Source organism: Pseudorca crassidens, chromosome 4 (genome assembly GCF_039906515.1).
Source record: "Pseudorca crassidens isolate mPseCra1 chromosome 4, mPseCra1.hap1, whole genome shotgun sequence".
Classification (NCBI taxonomy): Eukaryota; Metazoa; Chordata; class Mammalia; order Artiodactyla; family Delphinidae; genus Pseudorca; species Pseudorca crassidens.
The window spans coordinates 71,137,427-71,161,883 of NC_090299.1; the positions used below are offsets into that span (position 1 = coordinate 71,137,427).

The following is a 24,457-nucleotide window of genomic DNA, read 5'->3' on the forward strand; positions in this document are numbered from 1 at the left end:
AATCAGAAATAGTCACAAGCCACTGCATATAATACACGGGAATTATATTCTGCTAGATATTTATAATCAAGTTGAAAATATGAACCTTCAGACTTCAAAATTCTGAATTACCTTAAAAAAAGACCATTTACTGAATGATGCCACTTCAATTTAGTTTTTATAATAAGCCCTCATGTTAAAACTTACTGTTTCAGCATCCACAAAGACTGTCGGGCATTCTGAACACATCATCATCACTTCCAGTGAACTTTTAAATTTGGTACCAATGCGTTGCAGACTCTCACCAAGAAAGCTGACTGCCTCATTAGTTATATCTCCAAACTTTCTTTGAATTGACTATGGAGGAAACATAAGAAAAATGTTAGTATTTCATATGAAAGCCTTTTTTCATGTTTAAGTAAAAAAGCATAATTTATAATTAGAGCAACCTTTTATTTTAAAACTATTATTGTAGTGCTGTATAGAACTCTTAAAACTGATCTGTAAGTCCTTGTTTTTAGGCACTTTAGGAAACATGGTAATTTCTAAAAATGATCAAAACAGTATTTACAGAACAGTATTCCTGAAAAAAGAAACTACTGATACAGGCCATTCATCTCCCCATTCCTGAGGTTTTTTTCATTAGGAAAGACAGAAGGAATACATGCTATATATGTTGTTGGAAATAAAGTCCTCACATGTGTGAGGAATTAGCTCTTCTAAAGTTAAGTTCTACCTGAAAGAAACTTTCAGTAAAAGTAGTGTACTCTCCTTGGCTATGAGCTGCCTTCTGACTTTAAGTCATCAAAATGCATCAAGGATAATATCTTCTCAAAACTCAAGAATATTCAATCACATAAAACAATCAGTGCCTGACCCATAGTGAGCACTCAATGGATTAGTGTCATCAACAGTGTAATTACTATACAAATACTTAACGTGTACCTACATGTATATGTGTAGCACCATTAGCTGTCATTATGATTAATTAGGAAAAAAAAAAGCATAAGCCACAGTCTTGGGCATGAAGAAATTTGTATCTCTGGCATGAAAAGAATATAAATAGAAACCCGAGTAACAACGCAAAACTACAGAATGAAATAAATAAATGCTCCAGGTAATAAGCACTAAAGAACTTCCAGGAGGGAGAGACCGAAGGTTGGAGTGGTTGGTTGGGAAAACCTCAGAGACAATGTGTAGTGAGCTGGGTTTTCTAAGATGGGCAAAGTTGCTGAGGTAGGGAGGAAAGGTGGCAGGTAGTTTGGAGAATAATGACTTAAATGGTGGCATTTCTCTCTGCCTTGGTTTCCCTAGCTACAGAATGCTAAAAACACATCTACGTTACATAGGTCTATTGTAAGAATTGCTTAATGTAGAACATTTAGCCTAGCGCCTAGCATGTACTGAATGCTCAATAAATGTCAGCTCATATTATTTTTAGGGCTGGAAGCAAGCCTGGCTAAAATTTGTAAGGTCCCCACACAGTGATGAAAGTGCCAATGAATTTAACACTTTATGATAAGTTGTCTTATGATACTGACGTAAGCTCCTTGAAGGCAGGAACCATGCTTTATATTTCTTTCGTGTCCCTGGAAGTGCCTAGCATACTGCAGAAAACTTATCAGATGTTGTTCTGAAGTTTTACTCTAATTGCCTTAGAGGCGATATCGGTACTAGTCATTGTATAATGTCCCAGCAGTGCTACAGTGTCGAAGTGTAAATTTAAATATCACTATCTTAGGAAAATAAAAATTTTTAAAGGGAATCAGTGGGAATATTAAAATTTGAGATACTGATTTTAGCCAAAACCCCATAACTTTATCAGGTAACTATAATATGAATTCAGAAACCCTAAACCTCACTGACCTGAAACAGCCTAGAAAACACGTGAAAAGTAAACACTGCACAGGACCCATCGGTGTCAGACAGCATCTGATTGACGTGACAGCGCCAGGCTTCTTCTTCATCATCGTACGCTACTGGCTGAAAAGCGGCTATGATGGCAGAAAGAAATGGTGATGGCAGAGGTGATGTCTGTGCTTCTGGAAAACCATCTTGCTCTTCTTCATCTTGACTGTTAACACAGATATCATCATCATAATATTATCGCAAAAGAACACACTCAATTACTTAAAATAGTTTGTCATCTAACATGGATTATTTTTTACTCGTATATACACATTGATTTAGAAAATTTGCAACCACCTAAACTTTGTGAGGAAGCACAAACAAGCTGATTTTCTTATTCATCCTGTTCTTTCTAGCATCTTCTTCTTTCTTAGCATCTTTGGAATCAGAAATCTAATTTCACATGACCAGCTTACAACAGCTCAAGTCCTAGCATAGGCCAGGGCTATGGAATAATTTCTGTAACTTCTATGAATAATACAGATTAGAATGCTTTCATTTTAAATGGTCAATTTTGGAGGCTTTTTATTTGAACAGGCCCAGATTGACAATGATAATATTTTTAAAGTTTTTGTCATGTACTTTTATGTCAAGGGCTATATATTAGGTGCTTTATACAGATTGTTTTCATTCAATCTTCACAGCAACTCAAGGACAATTAAGTACTATTATTATCTTGATTTTTTACCAGTGAGGAAACAAAAAGTTCAGCGAAGTTAAATGATGTGCCTAGGCTACTGGGTAGGAAATGACAGAGCCAGAATTTGAAGCCAGGACTTCAAATGGGACCAAACCCAGTGTTAAAGCCATGACATATACTATATGCCTAGCAGTATGGCAGTAACAGATCTGACTCAAACAAACATAAGGCCTGGCCATTTTCTTTGAGAAATTTATAATCCCCACAGTCAGATAATACATACAAAAATGAGACAATGGGAAAAGATGGAGATGTATTTGGGTTGGGCATCCTATAAGGAAATGTGTGACTCTGGGTCTTAATATTGCGTATTTCACATTACAGGGTAGCTCCACAAGGCTTTATAGAAATTACGGAGCAATTCCTATGGAAGAGAGGGATCTGAGAAGACTGGGGGGGAAAAGATCAAAATGAAGCAGACATTTGAAGTGAAAAATTATATCTCAAAAAGTTTAATTTTTAAAATGTCACTGTGGTGATTGATTTGAACAAAATGTATCCTCTAAGCTTGAGTACATATACCCCTATATTTAGTAAGGATGTTTAATTCTATTTCAACTTCAGTGCTTGGCCAAAGTCAGCACTTTGGCTGCAGCCTTTTAGAAAGGCAGACAGCTGAGTATCTACCCCTGCATCATTTCTGGTGTCCCTTAACTTGTGTATGATCAATGAGTGAGTGATTGCGTAGGCTACTGTCACATCCAAGTCAGTAATATGAACAAGGTGTGTCACCAAGATTTGTTGTTAACATCTGAATGTACACTTTCAAGTGTAGGCAGGCATTCCAGATACACTGAGAATGAAAAATCTCATGTGCTATATATGTTAAAACTCAATTATCACTTGAAGTACTGATATAAATGAGAAGTTTTTTTTTTTTTTTTGCGGTACGTGGGCCTCTCACTGTTGTGGCCTCTCCCGTTGCGGAGCACAGGCTCCGGACGTGCAGGCTCAGCGGCCATGGCTCACGGGCCCAGCCGCTCTGCGGCATGTGGGATCTTCCTGGACCAGGGCACGAACCCGTGTCCCCTGCATCGGCAGGTGGACTCTCAACCACTGCGCCACCAGGGAAGCCCAAATGAAAAGCTTTTATTGTAGGAGTAAAGCTCTGATATACTTGATTACTTATAAAAATAATTATCAGGGAGCTTCAAACTGTTGAATAGGGAAATAAATACACTGATAGAGAGTGCATTAAATTAGATGTGCTTATAAAGAACATTATTTTGAGCCACAAATATTTATAAAATTAATTTAAAAAGCAAAATAGTAGATGTAGATTATATCATAAGTCTCATCATTATAGAACTGTTTGGTATTTAAGTTACATAACAGCCACCAAACTTTCTTTTAAGAACTTTATGTAATAATTGATTATTCAATTTTGTCAGCCCATGAGTGAAAAAAAGTCCTATTTAAGAATTCAACTATCACTTTGTGATAATTTTGAAGCTATGGTGCATAAACATTTAAAAGGAGCACTCTAACATCTGACAGTAGTAAGAAATGGTCACTTTTGCCCATTATATAAGTCAAGCTTTAAAAATATGACCGTTGAGGCTTCCCTGGTGGCGCAGTGGTTGAGGGTCCGCCTGCCAATGCAGGGGACACGGGTTCGTGTTCCGGTCCGGGAGGATCCCACGTGCCACGGAGCGGCTGGGCCCATGAGCCGTGGCCGCTGAGCCTGCACGTCCGAAGCCTGTGCTCCGCAGCGGGAGAGGCCACAGCGGTGAGAGGCCCGCGTACCGCAAAAAAAAAAAAAAAAAGACTGTTGATAATAAAACCATAAAACTATCTTTGGAACCTATTTCAGATTTGTTCTGGTATCACAGAGTTCATTCCATGATTTTGATACTTGGTTCTGGCCATGGCCCAATATTGATTTTAACACCCGGCCATTTGGCATTTTGCCAAAATAGGTACTTGGTGTACTGCTAAATGCAGAATGCTATTCACTATGTTCTGAGAATGGCCTACTTGTTTTTCTTTAAGTGAATGTCAATAATAGAAAATAAACCCATCGTAAAAATGAGGTAACTCATTTTACCTTGGAAACACACACAGGAATGAAAGTCCGCTTACTAGAACAGAGGGTCATATTTGGGAGGCGATAGGAGAGAAAATATCACCTCATTATCGTGTCTGTGATACTGTATTCTCACCTAGACAGCCCAGAGAAATCCGCTTCCTCTTCTTCACATCGTTCATCCAGTTCTTTCAGAGCTAAGGTGACATCTTCTTCACAGACTGACCTGGGGTAGCTCTCCGGAGCCGAAGGCTCTGGCATGTCAGTTTCCTCTAAATCAAGAATCCCTTTACACACGAGAGAATCCTGCTGTTCTTGAATAATATACGACCCTTCATCTTCAAAGGCTGTAAGAACTTGTTCCTCCTTTAATACTGAGCTTGTATCCTGTAAAACAATTATGTTTTTTATGGCCTTGAAAAACATTAAAGAGAATTTTACCAACACAGAATAAATGACTATTGCCACCGACCTACATCTGTTTTACTAGGCAGTCTTCATTTACACAGTTTAAGTTTTGGAATTTTTGGACTCTGATCATATAAAATTGATTTTTAAAAATATTTCCAGCTTTAAAATATTTTGAAATTAAAATGTATCACCTATTGCCACTTAGAAACATCATGGAGATCTTTTTTCTCCTACTAGGATTTAGGTGTTTACTTAGAAATATATCCTTATATATATAACACCTTCTCTCATACATATTCTAATTCCACATAAGTATAACTTTGTATTATTACTATCAATTCTCTCTTATTTGAAATGTCATTTCTTTCATTATGCTTGAACCTTACATCCAGTGAATCGTGGATATAAGAAGGGGAGGTAATTCAAAATGGTTAACCCACTGGTCCTATGGGGCTACCGTGAATCAAGAACAGGTCCTGACCAATCAGGAGGCTGCTGAACGAAAACAGGGAGGGCCACCTGACTGGTTTAAGTGAGCCGAACACCAGAGATGTAAGATTTGCTTTCAGGTGATAAGACCACAGTAACTCATTTAGGTTTGAGTTCTGAGGCTGCTTCATCAATGAGTTAGAGTTCAGAGAACACTGGGAAATTTTAGACTGTTGTACTTTTGAGAATTAAATGAACTATAAACATTTGTCAATGGGGGAAATGATAATGGAAATGTGTGTTATAAAGTATACAGTGTGGACTTCCCTGGTGGTACAGTGGTTTAGAATCCGCCTGCAGATGCAGGGGACATGGGTTTGAGCCCTAGTCGGGGAACTAAGATCCCACATGCCACGGGGCAACTAAGCCCGTGCGCCACAAGTACTGAGCCTGCGAGCCACAACTACTGAAGCCCACACGCCTGGAGCCCATGCTCCGCAACAAGAGAAGCCACCGCAATGGGAAGCCCACGCACTGCAACGAAGAGTAGCCCCCGCTCGCCACAACTGGAGAAAGCCTGTGTGCAGCAACAAAGACCCAACGCAGCCAAAAATAAATTAATTAAAAATAAAAAATTTTAAAAATAAAGTATACAGTGGTATTTCCTTCCTATCCATTGTAACATTACTGAAATAATGTTGCCAATGTGCCTGGCGTGGAGTAAAAGTTCAACAGGTACTGGCTGAATAAATGAACTACCACTACTGAAAAAGAAAAATACTTCCGGGGTGTATATCATGTCATATCAGCACCAGTTTTAATTTGCATGGACATTAGTTCAATCAGTTTGAAAGTAAGCACTAATAGTCTCACAGCTTTAGGAATAAAGATGAACTTCTTTCAGTACTTAGACCTAAGGTTACTACTTAGTTCTACAGTAGTTCCTTATCTCTTTTTCATGGATAAAAACAGAATTTTCCTTCCAAATTATGAAAAGTAAGTGAAAGCCAGAGCCCCTGACCTCAGACCTCATCCGTAAAATTCATGTATAAAATGAAGGATTTTGACCAGCTTCTGGGCTGGGTGCTCTGGGATAAATTAATAACTACAATTAGTGTGCAAACTAATAATGGGGTTAGGCTCATGTACAAATGACGATAATATACGGTAGAGTATGGTACATGTAAGGTAAATATAAGTGATATACAGAGGACTACTGGTACTCAAAGGGAAAGATCACATCTGGTTGAGGCAATGAAGACTAGTCTCTTTGGAGGAAACGACATACGGTGGGCTTTGACAAAGATGGGGTAGGAGTAATGCTATGGACCAAAAGTTTCTGTCCCCTGAAAATTCCTATGTTGAAACCCTAACTCCCAATGGGATGGTATTAGAGGTAGGGGCCTTTGGGAGGTGATTAGGTCATGAGGGTAGAACCCTCATGAATGGGATTAGGACCCTTATAAGAGGACAGAGAGCTGGCTTGTTCTTTTCCCACCATGTGAGAACACAGCAAGAAGAGCTCCCAGGAAGAGAGACCTCACCAGACAACGAATGGCTGGCACCTTGATCCTGGACTTCCTGGCCTCCAGAACTGTGAGAAATACATTTTATTGTTGATGAGCACCCCTGGTGACAGTATTTTGTTATAGCAGCCGAAGCTAAGATAGGCGGTGTCTCAGGGAAAAGGACTTAGAAGATATCGAAGGCACAGAAACATGGCAAGAAAACACGAAGTGTACTAAGGGAACACTGGTCTGGAGGTAATTATGCAGGGAAAGCACAAACTCTTTGAGTCTTCACAGGATAGTACTTTATAAATAATATAGTATAATCATTCCTTCATTGCTCCAATAGCTTATATTCAGTACACTCTATTTAAGGTTTCCATCTGAATTTTTTTCTTAAAGATCTGGCCATTAAAGGGGTAAGCATTAGTTATTTGGAAAGATATTTTTCCTTCTATGTATCATGTTGAAATAACCCACCAAACTTCTTAGTTTAATGCCGTCACTTTTCATTAGTGTACGCCTGTAATTTGTTGTCATTTGTTCTTGAATAATAATTTGAAAATCGATGTTTTACCTAAAATTATTATTATATAGTATATGCTGAAATTTTCTAATAACACCTAGAATGCATGAAGAGAGTGCTTTTTGGTTAATGGAATGAATTCCACTATTATACACAGATGGTGAGAATCAAATTTTCTTGAACTTTACCTTATTACACAATGTCTGTCTGTCTGTCTCTCTCTCTCTCTCACACACACACACACACACATGCACACTTCCATTCCAAGTTTCATTTCCTATAAGGAATAATTTCTGTCACACATGAATTGGTATCTAAACTATTATAGATACTAGAAGAAATCCCTCTGTGGAGGTTTCTCTGATAAACACAAGGACATAATCCCCTCTAGAGTAATTTGTATATATTATAGAGAAGGGAAGGACACACTGGGCTCTAAATTTTCTGTCTTGAGGTGGAATGCTTTAGCCTATTACGTTTCTTCTTCCCGATATTAACATAATTTAAGGGGAAAAATTCAAACATTTCTAGGATTTTTTCTTTAGTTCATAAAATGTTTCATCTACTATAATTAACTGTATTCCTCTTCTTGAGAAACTGCTTTATAGCAATATGCATAGCATATGTAACTCATCTATAACTCTGTATAATAGAGTTCTGGTTTTATTTCAATATATTAGTGCTTTCCTACGTTTTTTAAAGGCACAATTTTGGGTCATCTAACACTGTTTGGCACACCAGGGAAATACAAGTTAGGTCATCATATCCAGCAGATACAAACTTGAATCATTCTCTTGTGGACAGCCATTCTTTTGGGGATTAATTTTACTGTCAATAGAATTATTTCTAAAAGAAATAGTATGATTCAAAAATATCTCCTTCATTCTCATCTGCCAGTGTCACGAAGTTTACAGTGATACTGAACTGTACTACTGTAAAAGGGAAAAAAACCTAGTAAATTAAAGTGGTTTTCCTTCATTTAAAAAGAAGTATCCTCAGGAACTTTATAGTACCTTGGAAGTAGGCCCATTAGATATTGTCGGATGAATGAATGTCTCATCTGAAATAACACAATTTCCAATATGTGTGGAAATATATATGAATTTCTGATTCATTTCCAATAAATATGAATGATTTACAGGAGGTAGTTTACTCACTAACTATGATTACAGCTATTTTAATTACCAAAAATAAAAGACTTCCCTGTTTGTTAACTACACAAAATTAAAGCACGTGACCACTTAACCATACTGCTTTTGTTAAAAAGGTATTTCTAGGATCAGCCTGCTGTCTTCCATTGTTTCTAATGAGAATGTCTGTTGACCAGTAACATGCTATGAGGCACACCAGACACAGTAGATTAGATTAACCAGTAGCTAATGCTCATGTAGCAAGCCTTCCAACGCTGAAAGGAACACAGTCTACTTAAAGCGCAGCTCTGCACCCTGTCGGCTCCCCCCGCAGACACTTTCCTGCCCACGCACTCTGTCGCTTCGGGACCCCCGATCTCCTGCTGATATTCTCCTCGTTTGTCTCCTCATCTCAGCCCCCTCCAATCCTCCCTCCACAGCTCGGTCAGAGACTTTACTAAAACACTGATCGGACTTTAACCTTCCTTGATGACAGACTGCAAGCTCCATGTGGCAGGTAGAGGTACTGGAACCAACTTTCCCTTTGCCCCAGAAAAAGCCAAGATTGAAGAGAATAAACACAAGCAGATCATGTCCTCCTGCTGAAAACCCTGAGACGGTTGCCTGCTGTGTGGCCTCTAAGCTTGCCCTCGAGAGCGCCCGGCCCCTCCTCGGGGAGTTCCTCCCCGACTCCACTCCCTCAGGTACACGTGCTCCAGCCCCAAGGGCCGGCCTGTCAGCTCATCAGGGCCTTCTCCACTCCCGTTTCCTGGGCCCTGAACATTCTTTCTCCACACCTTCAAGGGCTGGCTCCTCGTTACTTGTTTCACCTCAAATGCCACCCTATCTAACTCTCTCCCTTACCAAGTCCACATTATAGTCAGATTTTCTTAGTATGAAGAGTAAGATGATCACCTTCAGATATATCATTTATGTTTTATCTGTTTTACCTGTTTATTTTGTCTCTCCTACTAGAATTAAGCTCCATAAACCAGGAGCCTTGGCCTGTTTCACATGGTGCTATATGCCCAGGGCCTAGGACAGCGCCCAGCACACGGCAGGGGCTCAATAAATAAATATTGCTGAAATGTCTGACCGCCTGTGTGCCCCGTATTCCCAAGTCGGTATCTGGTACGGGGCTTGTCACATAACAGGCATCTCTGGGAAGAATGAAAATTCATGACTTCCTATCATCTCAAGGTAAAGTGTGTCTTTAGCACGGCCTGTGGGACCCAGCATGTCTTAGACTCGTCTATCTCTCCTACTGCTGCTGCCTGCACATACCATGTTATTTCACATGGCCATGTCTTTCTGCCTGATGCCCCTCTGCCTGCAAAGTCTCAACTGCCACGAAGCCCATCCTTTGCCACCATCACCCTTAATGCACAGCTGATCGGTTGTCCTTTGAGTTTTCACAAAGCTTTGAGCATGTCTATTACTGAGTTTCTCATATTGGCATGTAGTGCCCTTTTTTTAAACCATCTCTGTCTCCCTTAATAGACAGTGGACACTCTGAGGACAGGGTAATGTCTTATTCATCTTTCTAGCACCTAATGGAATGCCCAGCATCTAGTAAATCTCAATAAATATTTGTTGAATTGAATTACCTAAACTTCAGCCGTACTAATGTGAGCATTTAAAAAACTCCCCAAATGCCTTCATTTCAGAATATATCTGCTTACTGTAAAGATCTACAATACACTGTCAGTGTAATAAGAACATGAGATTTCAACTGACTCAGATAATAAGATCTAACAACTAGATTGGTCTAGATCTAATAACTACATTAATTTGGTTAACACTGAAAAAAATATAGTATTTTCCTAATACCAAGGCATAACAGCATATATGAGAGAGCTATAGCAATTACAGTTTAAAAAATATCTGTAATAATCTTAAAAAAAAAAGAAACAAAAAAACTAAGAAAACTAATACTTACTTATTTTTGGTCAGTCATTAGCTTGGAATCTGGCTTATTTCTCACAGGCCTTTCCAAAAACATAATACTGGTAGTTCCAAAATCTTTCTAAAAGGTTTCATTTTAACCAGCTGCTAACACAGCTGGCCTGAGGTTTTCATCCCAATTATAGCACCAATCACAAAAACCCAAATACAAAGCAAAAAGAGAAGAAAAAACAAAAGCGGTCCTTCAAAGAAGGCACAGCACCACAGAAGATGCTCCCATCCCCAGAGAAGCGCCTGTACATTAACCTAATCACATTCTGCAGCACAAAATGCTCATTAAAAACACTCAGGGTTATTTTTAACCTGTAGGTCATTTCCTTAATCTATCAATTTTTTTTTTTTTTCAATCATCAGATCTGACCATATCACTTAACCAACAGGTTAGAAATACTGGTAACAAATCAAATTAATTAGCGTATCAGATGAAAACTCTTTCAAAAGAAAAGCAAGGGGTATAACGGATTGCTAAAAAGAGCCCAGATTGGCCATGCACCAGCCCCCGTGTCTCCCCACCTCAGGCAGCTGGCTGTTAGCATTATCTAGAGAAGCTTCCAAACTTGGGGTCTCATCTCTGATTTGCAGCACTTCTTCTGTTGAGATGCTGCCCGTGGAGTCTTGAGACTGAAGAAGTAAATCAGGATGGTCTGGCATGGTTTCATCTGCAGCAGAATCATTGTTTAACTACAAGGAGAGATAGTAAGATAAGGAATTCATTTATGAGTCAGTGACGGTCACAAAGGCCACAAGAAACATTCTATGTTGTAAGACATTCTGGGGCCATAGTTATAAAGAGCTTCTTTGACTTCCTAAAATTACTTTTTCCCCTCATTTCAGTCTATGCCAGAATTGGTGCTGTGAACGCAAGCAACTAACCCATCAGCAGAAATGACGTATCCGTTAACAAGGGTTAAATTTTGCTAAATAAAAACTACCAAAGTGAAAGAGCTCCTTGTGACTGTGTTAATCTTGACCTAAAATTCTTATTTTTACAGTGACGTCTCGTGCTTGCAGTTGGTCTAAGGACTCGTGAAGGGGGCGCTTTCACCTCTCCCGTGGCTTTGGCACCAAACGCTCAGTGGATTCTCAAGAAGCAGCATTAACTGGGAAGCAGGCACATAAGTCTGAACTGGCCATTCACTTATTTAAGCAAAAATCAATACCACAAATCTTCAGTAAGACGTAAAGAATTAGGACAATAAAGTTGTAATGGCAGGCCAGCCTCAGTGGGTTTATGTTCTAAGAAAATATTACAATTTTTCCTCTTTTAAGCAGGGTTATACATTTTTTTTTAAGGAATTATTTTTTAGGTGTGAAATGGTACTGTGATTATGATTTTATTTTATTTTTTGAATTTTTTAAAAGTATACATTTTATTTAATATTTAGATACACTTTTTTCTCTTTTAAAAAATTTAATTTTTTTAAATACAGCAGGTTCTTACTGGTAATCCATTTTATACATAGTAGTGTATACATGTCAATCCCAATCTCCCAATTCATCACACCACCACCCCCCTCCTGCCACTTTCCCCCCCTTGGTGTCCATACGTTTGTTCTCTACATCTGTGTCTCAATTTCTGCCCATGCAGGGTTATACATTTTTAACGGCCAATATTTAACATAAGAAAAATCAAGTTCATGATTCAGAATAGATAAAGGCAAAAACTAATTTTTTTTTCCCTGTGAGGAGGAATCAGCTTCAAATTCTTTTTTAATTTCACTACCACTATGACTAGGGTCGGCCTTCTATGGAGACCGTCAGTTCTGCCCTGAGGCTCTCATGGGAGCTAAGCTTTGTTAAGCACTTACTATATGTCCTCCCCATGAAATTCCTATGAGGCAGGTACTGCAGGTACTACTGGGAGAGGGTAGGTAACGACCACAATTACACAGCAGGTTGGTGGCACGATGCCAGCCTCTGAGCCTCTAGTCTGGCTCCAGGGAGAGCCTGGGCCTTCTTCATTGAGTCGCTGCTACCAGCAACTCACTGTTCCTTTAAACGCGCACAGTCCCAGGAGGAGACTGTCCCTTAGGTAGCATGCAGACCGCCTGGCTCAAATGCACTTACTAGCAGTGTGTCCTGGGACAAGTCACTTAATCTACAGAAATGCTGTAACCAGACTTAGCTTGTGTGGTTGTGGGGAGAGTTATAGTGACTAATCCACGTAAAACACCTTGCCCAGGGCCTGATGAATCTCAAACACTCAGCGAGTGGTAACTGCTGCTACTGTTATCAGCAACACCTTATCACTTAGTACGTGATAGGAAGTTAGTGGAAAGACATATTGGGGTAACGGTGAGATGCCACAACAGGAGGGGTGACAGGAAGCCAACCACAAGCTGACAACTGTACATGCTCGCTATCGAAAGCCAGCTCAGCCTGGCCTTTCAACAGCACTGCCAGTGCTTTACCAGCAGACCGAGTGTGATGCAAATGGGCCCAATTAAAGAGAGGCATGGAAAGGGCCCTCATGTAAGAGCGCTGTAACTGTAGCTGCCGCCTGGTCTGCACTAGCTGACTCCTCATCGCGTGGGCCACGGTGGCTAATCCACACCCCTTCTCTCCCCTCGTCCTGCCACCTTCAAGTTCCAAGCCAGCTACCACTTCGTGCTCGCTGCTCCCCTCACTCCACATTTCTGAACGGACAGACTACTCCTGCAGCCTTCATTTTCTCATCTCTCTCTGAATATCTTCCATCTGGCCCTTGGAATACAAGTCAGAACCTCCATATAACTGACTTGATCTTGCAAAGAGAGCAAAGCTGTGCTCCATCTTTCCACGCTGACGAGGAAAGAAAAGCAGGTGGAGAATTAAGCGGTGCCGGTGCTCACACCGATACCAAAACATGTATCATTCGAGGCGAGGGCCTCTAAAAGTGCCCAGCACGACTCACTGTTACTAGGAGAGAAGCAATAGCACATACGTCTCAGCGGCTAAGCGGCACACAGTATCGAATGTGTGTTAGTTCTGTCATGAATAATGGAACACTGCACTGCGGCTACAATTTTGTATTTTCATTTCAGTGTGTGCATTTCACCCGCACTGAAATGAAAATCACAATATAGAGAAACAGTAACTACTAAGTTGGAAGTTAGGAGAAAGGAGGCCAGCTGTCACTGTACGAAAAGGTCAGCGTACCATCTGCGTGCGTGAGAGTATCTGGCTTGCTGTGAGTGCTGCTTCTTCTTCTGAGGACTCGTCCGTATCCTCCTGGTTTGTCAGGTTCAGGCTGGGGGTGCTGCTGGAACACTGGTACTCCTGGAGGGATGGTGTGTCCCCTTTGTCGATACTGTCCAGTGAGCGCCTGCGGACTCCCCAGTTGAAATTGTCCATGCTTTCACCCTGGAAAGGCAAGACATCGTTTCTAAGACCTCAAATACATGCTTATAAATATAGGAGAGGTAATACAGCGGGAAAACATACACCAAGATGAGAAATACTTAATGCATCATCATAAGCAGAGTTTCAATCAGCCCTTCAATTTCTTGAAACTTTTAAAACATCATTCAATATTTATAATATTTAAAGGGATCAAAATATTTGGTCAATGACCTGTTTTAACTAAAGAATTCTCTTGACTTTCTATCTTATATTACTGGGGACCAACTAAATCTACTACCTAGGCCATTTCTATTCTAATACACAAACACAGATGAGACCACAAGGAAGACAAATACATCACAGATGACAACAAATAAACAATCCACAACACCAGGCTGCAACTTACCTGCAGCTCCTGGTTAGCAAAAAGGAAAACACACAGAATTAGAAAGAACGAAGACAAACATGTAAATATACGCTACACTTTTGGGGAAAACTCTTTGTGATTTCTCAAACCCAAAGACTGATTCAAGCTCTGGATTAAGCTTTGTGCAGGAAGCCAACATGTGATTCAAACTACTTTTTTATGCAAAATATATTGTGAAAAAGTCAGAGACAGACACTTAAAACAACATTTCTATGATACACTTTGGCAACACAAACTTTAGGAAAATCTTCAAAATTTACATAGATTTAATGCTGGATACAATGTAAAACTGACTTAAAATACCCACATTCAGTTGACAACATACAGGTTCACGATTATTTTAGACTGTAGCATGGTTCTGGCTACACCCAATGGTCATTTTTTGCTACAAAGTAGTTTAAAATCAAGATCATATTTATCAAAACATATCTCAAAAGGTCAACAGGAAATAAGACAAATTTCAATTTCGCCCCACTTACGGATTTATATAAGTTAACGTTTCTGTTATTCCAAGCTGATCCTCCTTTTGTAAGGATATAACTCTTACGCTCCTCTTTCTTAAGCCCTGATGACAAATTACAGTGTGTTGGCTAGCAAAATATGACTTATGTGTATTCCTTTACTCAAGAGGGATTGTCCAGAATAGAGGTTTTCAGATTTTTTTTTTTTAAATAAAGCAGAGGAATACTCATGTCAAATGAAATTTACGACGGAAATCAACTGTGCAAAACTGATGAACAAAACCAGGGCTGCTCCGGTTGAAAAAGGTGGCCAGGAGTCCTCGGATCTTTCCCTATTTCTCAGGTATCCTACAAGCCCTAAGGCTCTGCAGGTCAGAGTTTGAAAGCCACCTTCCTAGAACATATCATTTCAAATATTGTGATGTAGCAGAATACATAATAATGGCAACAGCCCTTGATACATATCTGGTGAATGAATGAATACACACTGTGGGCTTTCAAGGTTGGGGAATATTTTAGAAGTTTCATTAGCAGTCAAGTTTGTTTTGTAGCAAAGTACTTCCTTTTACCATGTTCGAAGCAAGACTATCTTTAGGTTTTAGAAAAGCTCTATCATTTGATTTGGCCTAATTATGAGGCATAAATTAGCACCACCCTCCCCAAATTACTGTGACTTGAATGAAAGATAGAACTACAATAAGCATCTTTAATTCCTTCTAAGGTTCTATTCAAAAGTCATATTCATTACTATGGACATTTTAGAGTACTGGATGAACCTGAAAGTATTTGCATTGTTCTTTAAAAAAAAAAAAAAAAAAAAGGCAAACAAAAAGAAAGAAACTGACCATTACAAAAATGTCAAGAGCCAGCCTTTAGAGATTCTAAATTCTGCGCTGAAAAAAGCAAGTAACTACAGAAGAATTTATAAGTGGCTCATGCCCGTGAGGTAGGGCAGCAGGTCTCTTGAACCCACCACACGTCCTTGCCTGATTGTGCAAGTCTGTCCAATTTCCTACAACATGTTTTTCAAACTGTGGGAGCGACATCAATTTTAGAGGCTGGTGACCTGCTCTTTTTAAAAAAAAAAAACAAAAAACAAATGAAAGGAATAGAAAATATCACTGTGCATAGCATAGAGTAAGGATGCATATTCTTGAAATTTTTATTTTAAAGGTGCGTCCATACAGATACACTTGGATGTGATATAAAATGTACTAGCAATGGCCACAGCTCAAAAAAAAAAAGTTTAAAAGCCACTGCCCTGTAAGACGCTGAATAATACTTGTTCTTGGGCTCCTGTGAACCTGTCCAGTGGTGTCTTTGGGAATATGGCGAACTAGGACATAGGAGCCTGTGCCGCCCCTCAGCCAGGGTAAGGGCTTCTGCTGATCTCTGAGGCGCCATGGTCATACCCTCATATCTGCAGGGGTGGGGGGTCTGGGGGGCCGAAGCACACAGGAGGACCTCCCTAAACTGGCTTCCTATCAACAGCTAATGGTGTGACGTGGCAGAAGCCATTACATTTTATTCCTCCACCTCACCTATATGAGCCAAAGGAAACATCCCTTCAAGAGGGTTGATGAATGCATGCAAGTTATATGAGCGATTTTAATGTCTTTGAACAGAGATGTATCAGTGACACGGTATGGATACTTGACAGTAAGGCATTTGGGGCTCTTGAAGATAGACATTTGTAACAAGTTTAGAATGAACATTTTTGTGATCTGTTTGATGTAAACTTTTCAGATTTAGGAGACTGTTGTTTAGGGGACTGACTGACATCAGCTACAGGAATAGGCCCTGAACTGCCTAACACAATCAGGGCAGTGGGCAATCCTGTTCTCTTTGCCACAATGATTGGTTTAGAAATTGGCAAATGTCCCAACTTGGGCCAATGAGATGTGACAAGAAGCGTGCTAAAAGCATTCGGAGAGTAACTTCTTTACTTTCATGAGAGCATTTCTGGAAGTGACCCCTGCTTCCTCTTAACACTGCTGTGTGTGGACATAACCAAGGTCGTCTGAGGTGAAGCTGACTTGCAGAGAAGGGCAGAGCCTACAGAACTGCAGAGAAACAGCCGGAAACCTCACTGAGCCTTGTCTAAAATAAGCTCTAACTCTGGGCTGGCTCAGCTCTGGGAGCGTGAATCTACTTTCCGAGTTGGATTTTCCATTTAGGAAGCATCTAAACTGACACAACTATCAACTTTCTCTAAATGGAGTCAATATCAAGGACAAAGTCCTTGGTATTGAATGAAATGAGGCATTTGAGAGAGCTGGCTCCAACCTAAAGAAGAAAGTGATGATCAATGTCATAGGCAGAATCTCAGCCACAGGAAAGTGTTCCAGAAGGGAGCCAAAGGCGCCTTAGTCGTCAATTTAGTTTCAGGGCCACCCTCTTTAAAGTTGTCTGATAATTTTTTAAAAAATAACTAATTTTATTTTTATTTTTTGCGGTACGTGGGTCTCTCACCGTTGTGGCCTCTCCCATTGCGGAGCACAGGCTCCGGACGCGCTGGCCCAGAGGCCACGGCTCACGGGCCCAGCCACTCCGCGGCATGTGGGATCCTCCTGGACCAGGGCACGAACCCGTGTCCCCTGCATCGGCAGGCGGACTCTCAACCACTGCGCCATCAGGGAAGCCCTTATTTTATTTTTTAAATTTAATTTTTTTGGTCACGCTGCTCGGCATTTAGGATCTTGGTCCCCCAACCAGAGATCGAACCCGTGCCCTCTGCAGTGGAAGCGTGGAATCCTAACCACTGGACTGCCAGGGAATTCCCCATGTCTGATATATTTAAATGTAATTTTTACTATTCTGCTGCACATTAATTTGTATAATTCATGCAAACATTTAAGTCTAAGCGTACCCTCATTAAAAAAAATACTTTCGAAGAAATCCATTTTTACTCTATATTTTAAAATATAAAGATGAAAAATTAGATGTTCCTTTTATTTCAGACTTATTCTGCTATGCCTAACTGTACTAATCATGTTTAGTTCCCAGTTTAGATTTTTACCTTTTGACTTTACCCTGCCCTTAATCAGGAAAGATCCTGTGGTTAAATCCTTCATTTTCATGCAGTTGTTAACTATTGTATAAATATTATAAAAGAAAGCCCATATCCTTACCTCTGCATCTTCCAACTCAACATCTAAAAAGTCAAAATCCTTAAAAACGCCAAACTGTTGTTCACTGCTGTTATCTTCCACAGCTACTTCTTCCTCTTGAATTATGTCCTCTGTTGCAGAAATGAGGCTAGTCTGTTGGTCCCCGACTTCCAAATCCTCATTAGAAGAAAATACAACCTGACCCCCAGCCAAAAACAAAGCAAAACAAAACAGAACAGAAAAAGGCCATCCATCAGCTTTGTCACTCTGAATATGGGACATCAGTGCCCTAAGAGCCATTGCAGGCCTCATCTGTCAATGAGCTCAGAGCTTCAGTTTGGTCTAATGTCTAACTGGGAGTATGCTTAATTAGCATAGCGGCCAAGTGTCAGAGAGGCAAGTAATAGTTTTTTCATTCTAAGTCAACACTGTAAGTAAGATTAAGTTAGAAAAGGCAAGCAAGGAGACACAATAATTTCCGTTTCTTCATGGACTAACGTGATTGTTAAAACCTTTACACAGGTTTTCATGATTACTCACTGATGGATTCTTCGGAAGACCAGACTCTGGACCACAGAGAGAAAGCACATTCATTAGCTTTTCTCTTGTTCTTCGCTAAGGAGAAAGAAAATGCAAACGTTACGATTCCTGATAAACTAAGACAAATTCTCAAGTTCTCATACGTAGAATGAAATGGATTCTTCTATTCTATGAACTTTTTTTAAATCTTGTTTTAAAATTTTATTTTTTTATTTTTTATACAGCAGGTTCTTATTCTTTTATGTACCTGTGATAACTGTGGCCTCTTCCAACTAACAGGCACCAAGGCATTAGAATTAGAACCAGAAGAAGTTGAGGAAGTGCTTCTCGTCACAGCAATCACTTTCGGCTTCCCGTTTCTTCCAGTTGCGCTATGCTGATCACCATATTTATTTCCAATAATTGGTGTCTACACAGAAATAAAACGCCAGTGTTTGACTCAAATAATTCAACATAAATGGGTTAATAGCGTATCTATAATGACATTTTTTATAAACAGCCAAAAAAAAAACAGCATAAGGAGAAAGATTACTTAGCGTAAGGCAGATACTACAAAAATCAAAGGTAATGATGATATATATATTTTTTTAAATCATAAGATTTCACTTTATTGGGAACCAGTCTCTGAGGAGATTATTGGAGAACTTATTCCTACTTTAAATACAGATCTTTCTTTAAAAACGACCATCTTCACCTTTCCCCCCATGATTATAAAATAGGTCCTCTTTGAAAGCTCAGAAAATATGAAAATGATTAAAAAAAAAATCACCTGTCAGCTCACCACTCAGACTTAATGTCTATTAATATTCTGGTGTTTTTTTGATGCATGTTGTGTGCTTCAATAAGGTGCTTTGGCAAATATTCAAGATAAGTAACAACTTCAAAGAGAAAGCTATCTACATATGTCTTACTGCAAATCTGATATGTAACATTTCCAAAATTTATTTCTGTAAAATTCCATGATGAGTCCAAACGTTGGATGATCCAAAACATGTGTATTTACTTGGCTTTGTGAAGTGTCTCAAATTTGCATTTGAATATAATTTTAAGCTCACTTGCATGTCACCCAAGTCCCCTTATGATCTGGTTCCTGCTTATCTCCCCAACTTCAGCCTCCACCACTCCCTCCTGAACTTCACACTCCAGCAGAGCTGAGCTTGCTCCCCAAGCATATGGTGCCTTTGTGGACCTATGTGTTGGCACATGTCACCTCCTTTGCATAGAACATGTGCCAAGCAAACCCCTAATCACTTTGAACATTGCCTCCAGACTTCCAAGGAGGCCTATGCTGATACCACCACCACCTCTGCGTAATTGTACTTGGACATTTACCAGGTGATGGTGATTGTTTCTGTGCCTCTCTCCCCCTGCTATACGGGAGTCCCTGGACTGAGTGTGACTCATCACTGCTCCTCTAGTATATCTCCAGTGCCCACACAGAGCAGGTACTTGGGAATTTTTTGAGGAAACGAATTGAAATTAACTATGTGATATAGATAAAATGTTCTGAGGATTCGTACCACCGTTCTCAACAAAATAATTGTGACACCATCAGTTTCTGACTCAGAAGAACAGCAAAGCCCAGTTTCTCTATCATATTCCCATTCTATGTATTCCATGTTAGAAATTCTCAGGTGATAGAAACCAAAACATTGGCAGTAAACATACTTTCTATCTTAAAAAAATAACCAATAAGCTCTGGATAAATTCTAAGACCAAGACTAAACTGCAAAAATATTTTTTAATCTATATAATCCTTATCAATTAAAACATGAGTAAATCTTCAGCTGTTATCTTTCTCAACTCCCCCCACCCCCCAATACTTGATCAATAACTTTTCTCTTGAAAAATTCCTGCCTTGGCTTGTGAAAGACCATTTCGATGGTACCAAAGCCAACAAGAGTGGGCTGAGTTTCTGGAGGAGAAAACCCAAAACTGATGCTCTCCGCAAGGGTCAAAAAATCTTTGCATGAGATTTGTATCGATATTAATATGTAACATAGTCAGGGTTCAGTTCAGTTCAGGGTTCATAGTCAGTCCCTCCGGACTGGGGGGCCCTGCCTCAGTCTAGCCCTAACATGTAAGGCTTCTCAAATCTCAGTTTATTTTAGCCTCATTTTTCCTTCCATGATTTCAACCATCCACCTATATGACACTGAAAACCCTTAAACTTTTTCCTTCCGCCCAAGTTTTCCTCTAAAACTTCAGATCTCTTTAGGTAATCAGCACCTCCGTCAGTATGTTTTTTGGTCTCTTCAGAGCCAGTATACCCGAGACTGAGCTCATCACGCCCTCCTTCCCTGCTAATACCTGTTCTCCCTGCATTTCCATCCCCTTTGAAAGGCACCAACACTCACCAAGTTGTCACAGCAAATGTCCTTGTCTGTTCCTTACTTAGCACCTCCTCTCCTTCCCATCAAACCCCATCAATTACTTCCTCAGACTTTTGAAAACCATCCCTTCCCTCTTTGTTTCCTCTGCAGTTGCCTAGGGACACAGTCCAACATTATCTTTTACCCAAATTACTCTAAGAGATTCCTTAAAAATTTCTACCCCGCTCCTCCCTGGTCCATTTTCTATCCTGTTGCCAGAGTGATCTTCCTAAAATGCAAATCCTAATATTTCCTATTCCAGCTAAAAATCCTTTAAGAGCGCCTACTGCTTCAAGAGAAAACCATCTCGTCAGACAAGATGCCAGTGACCTCGCGGCTCCCTATGCCTTCAGCTTCCTCTCTCATCCTACTCTATACCTCCATCCTCTGTACTCCGTGCTCAGGGTAGGCCACAGTAACTGGATGGAAGTTTCCAGAGCGCCGCGCTTTCTCACACTTACAAGCCTTCATTCACACATGCTGCTTTTTCTTGGATTACTCCCCCCTCCCCAGACTTCCATATATACCTGTCTAGGGTTACTTATCTCTCAACACTCAGCCCAGATCAGGTTAGATGTACATGCTATATATTCCTATAGAACTTCGAACCTACTTCCAGCCAAAGCACTCATCACAATGTTTATTTGCCTATCTCCCCAAGAGGCTATAGGCCTTCTCCCCTGAGAGCAGTCTTCTCCCCACTCCCACCCCATTTTCATGACACCTGTCACAGCATCTACTGCTGAGTATGAGCTCAATCAATACTTGTGGAATGACAGAATGAATAAATGAAGAAACGAAAATTTCTAATAGAGCACCTTTATCAATCTCTGAGCATCTTACCTCAGATATATCAAAATGAAAATCTAAGGTCTTCCCAGGCAACTCCTTAGAGACGTTATTAAAAATTTTAGTGAAGGATATTTCAGGAGAACCTGTATCTCCTCCGTAGGTCCTGGGGATATCGTTGGGCACGACAAGGCTTGCTGAGCGAGACACCACCAGTTTTAAGATGTTAAGGGCTTCCTTCCAATAAGGACTCTGGTTTCAAAAAATAATAGACAAATACATATTTAACTAAGAACAAAAACTTAGTGTACACTGTAGACAATGAAAATCTTATTTCTACAAAAACTCCTTGTAAATTATTCATTTTTACTTTGAGGTACCTAACAGAGGGTCTGAGTTACAAAAGGAAAGAAAATAAGTTATTATTTGTACGGTTAAATTTATGAGATATTATACATATAATAATGCTACCAGCTCAGAATATTTTGCATTTTTCCCAATAAGTGCTTTATAAATATTATTGGTTGAGAAAGTCTAATACAGTAATCTGGCAGTTGGGGTAAACAAAGGGGTTGTATATATATGTGAACTTTCTAGATGAATGAAGTATATGGCTTTAAGACTCTAAAACTTTAAATGTTTTAAGTCTTGGAGATAAACAATTTTTGACGCATACTTTTTAGACATAAAAATATTAAAATACTAAATAAATTTCAGATTTTTCTTAATGACCCAAGCCCCGAATAATAAGCATAAGTGCTGTGCTAAAACGATGCTCTCAGTGATTCCTGAGCTGTATAGGGTGAACTTTTCCCCCTATATATGGTGGCTATGTTTTCGAGTTATTCTTCTGCTTTTAGTTTTGTATATTTCTGCCAATATAATTTAGGAATGATTTATATGACAGACGTATATGTGGAGAGGAATTAATGCCTAATTAAAAATTTAGAACTTTTCTTTTTACTGCCTACTGAAAATCATATAAAAATGACTTTTTTTCTTTCTTGTGGTACCAAAATCAAACTTCAACCTTGTATTATACATATTGTTTCACAGTTGGCAGTTCTGAGAGAGGGAAAATACTACTTAAAAAAGGAAGTGAAAAATCTTTGGCAGAAATGAATTATCCAATTTAGCTAATAACATCTTGATACGAAGACATCTAAAGCATAAAATATTACTAGTAATTAAAAATGTCCACATGAGGCTTCCTTGGTGGCGCAGTGGTTAAGAATTCGCCTGCCAATGCAGGGGACACAGGTTCATGCCCTGGTCCAGGAAGATCCCACATGCCGCGGAACAACTAAGCCCGTGACTACTGAGCCTGCGCTCTAGAGCCCGTGAGCCACACTACTGAGCCTGTGCACCACAACCACTGAAGCCCGCGAGCCACAACTACTGAGCCCACGTGCCACAACTACTGAAGCCTGCGCACCTAGAGCCTGTGCTCCACAACAAGTAAAAGCCACCGCCATGAGAAGCACACGCACTGCAACGAAGAGTAGCTCCCGCTCGCTGCAACTAGAGAAAGCCCACGCACAGTAACGAAGACCCAACGCAGCCAAAAATAAATAAATAAATTAAAAAAAAAAGTCCACATGACACTGTGACATTTTAAGCACATCATCGTAGAAAACAGTTTATCTTTAACAAAGTTAGACTATGTAAAAATCATCATCATTTTTTTCTTATGGAAATAATTAGGAGCTCTGGGCATTGCAAAATGCTAAAATCTCTTCAGAGATATTTCCATAAATTATATTGGTACTTGTGTTCTAAATGTAAAAGATTATCATTTACATATATATTTGAATATACATATATACATATATTTGAATATACATATATTTGAATAAAGCAGAAGTCACTAACTGGGATGACCTGTCAGCTAAATATAACCTTGGTTTACCCAACATTTAAAAATAAATTTAAGGACTTCCCTGGTGGCACAGTGGTTAAGAATCCGCCTGCCAGTGCAGGGGACATGGGTTCGAGCCCCGGTCCAGGAAGATTCCACATGCCGCGGAGCAACTAAGCCTGTGTGCCACAACTACTGAGCCTGCGCTCTAGAGCCCGCGAGCCACAACTACCAAAGCCCATGCGCCTAGAGCCCGTGCTCCGCAACAAAAGAAGCCACTGCAATGAGAAGCCTGTGCACTGCAACGAAGAGTAGCCCCCTCTTGCTGCAACTAGAGAAAGCCCACGCGCAGCAAAGACCCAACGTAGCCAAAACATAAATAAATTAAAAATAAAATAAAATAAATTAATTAAAAAATAAAAAGAAATTTGAAAAGAAATTTGAGACATTTTAAAATTAGGCAATTTTAAAGAAAAACCCAGATTTTGAGCTTCTCTTTATAAATTAGAAAAGAAAAATTAGAAGTTCTGGCCACAGTGGACCTGTACTCCAACATGGCAACCATTCTTAGTCGTGCTGTTCCTTTTAGATGAGGAATGTGCAGTTCACTTAGTCATAAATCTATGCCCTCTTATGGTTACTTGCTGGCCCAGTGGGCATATAAGCTTGTGGTTCTGAACCAAAGAAATGTATCTATGTTTCATAAATTAGTAATTCAATGTGCTATGTATTTCTGCGGGTGATCCAGCAAATATCTGATGAGTTAACTTCTTTAAGCCTTAAGAAAAAAAAGAGAAAAGTGCTTTAGGAAAAAAAAATATAATTGTTGAATGGTGAAGTCTTGCTCCTTAAGAGATAAAAATAGAGAAGATACACAGGGTTACCAAAGAAACCTATGTTTTTTTTTTTAATATTTGCAATCACTGATTTTCAAGGGAATCTAAAAAATAACCCAGATTACCCAATAAAAATACTGAAAAACATTTTAATACAGTTG

The 24,457-nt window shown here is 39.6% G+C and overlaps 1 protein-coding gene across 8 annotated transcripts in view; it reads right to left on the reverse strand.

Moving 5' to 3' along the window:
• The window catches only part of FRYL (FRY like transcription coactivator), a 300,849-nt gene that overhangs the window by 13,606 nt on the left and 262,786 nt on the right, over nt 1-24,457 (reverse strand). For all 8 annotated transcript variants that reach the window (XM_067735911.1, XM_067735913.1, XM_067735912.1 and 5 more), the window contains 9 exons: nt 21,657-21,854; nt 18,689-18,850; nt 18,442-18,516; nt 17,923-18,099; nt 13,721-13,924; nt 11,096-11,263; nt 4,750-5,000; nt 1,846-2,053; nt 187-336 (listed from right to left, as the gene is read on the reverse strand). In XM_067735911.1, coding sequence (XP_067592012.1) covers nt 187-336; nt 1,846-2,053; nt 4,750-5,000; nt 11,096-11,263; nt 13,721-13,924; nt 17,923-18,099; nt 18,442-18,516; nt 18,689-18,850; nt 21,657-21,854 — 1,593 coding nt within the window. The remainder of the gene's footprint in view (nt 1-186; nt 337-1,845; nt 2,054-4,749; nt 5,001-11,095; nt 11,264-13,720; nt 13,925-17,922; nt 18,100-18,441; nt 18,517-18,688; nt 18,851-21,656; nt 21,855-24,457) is intronic.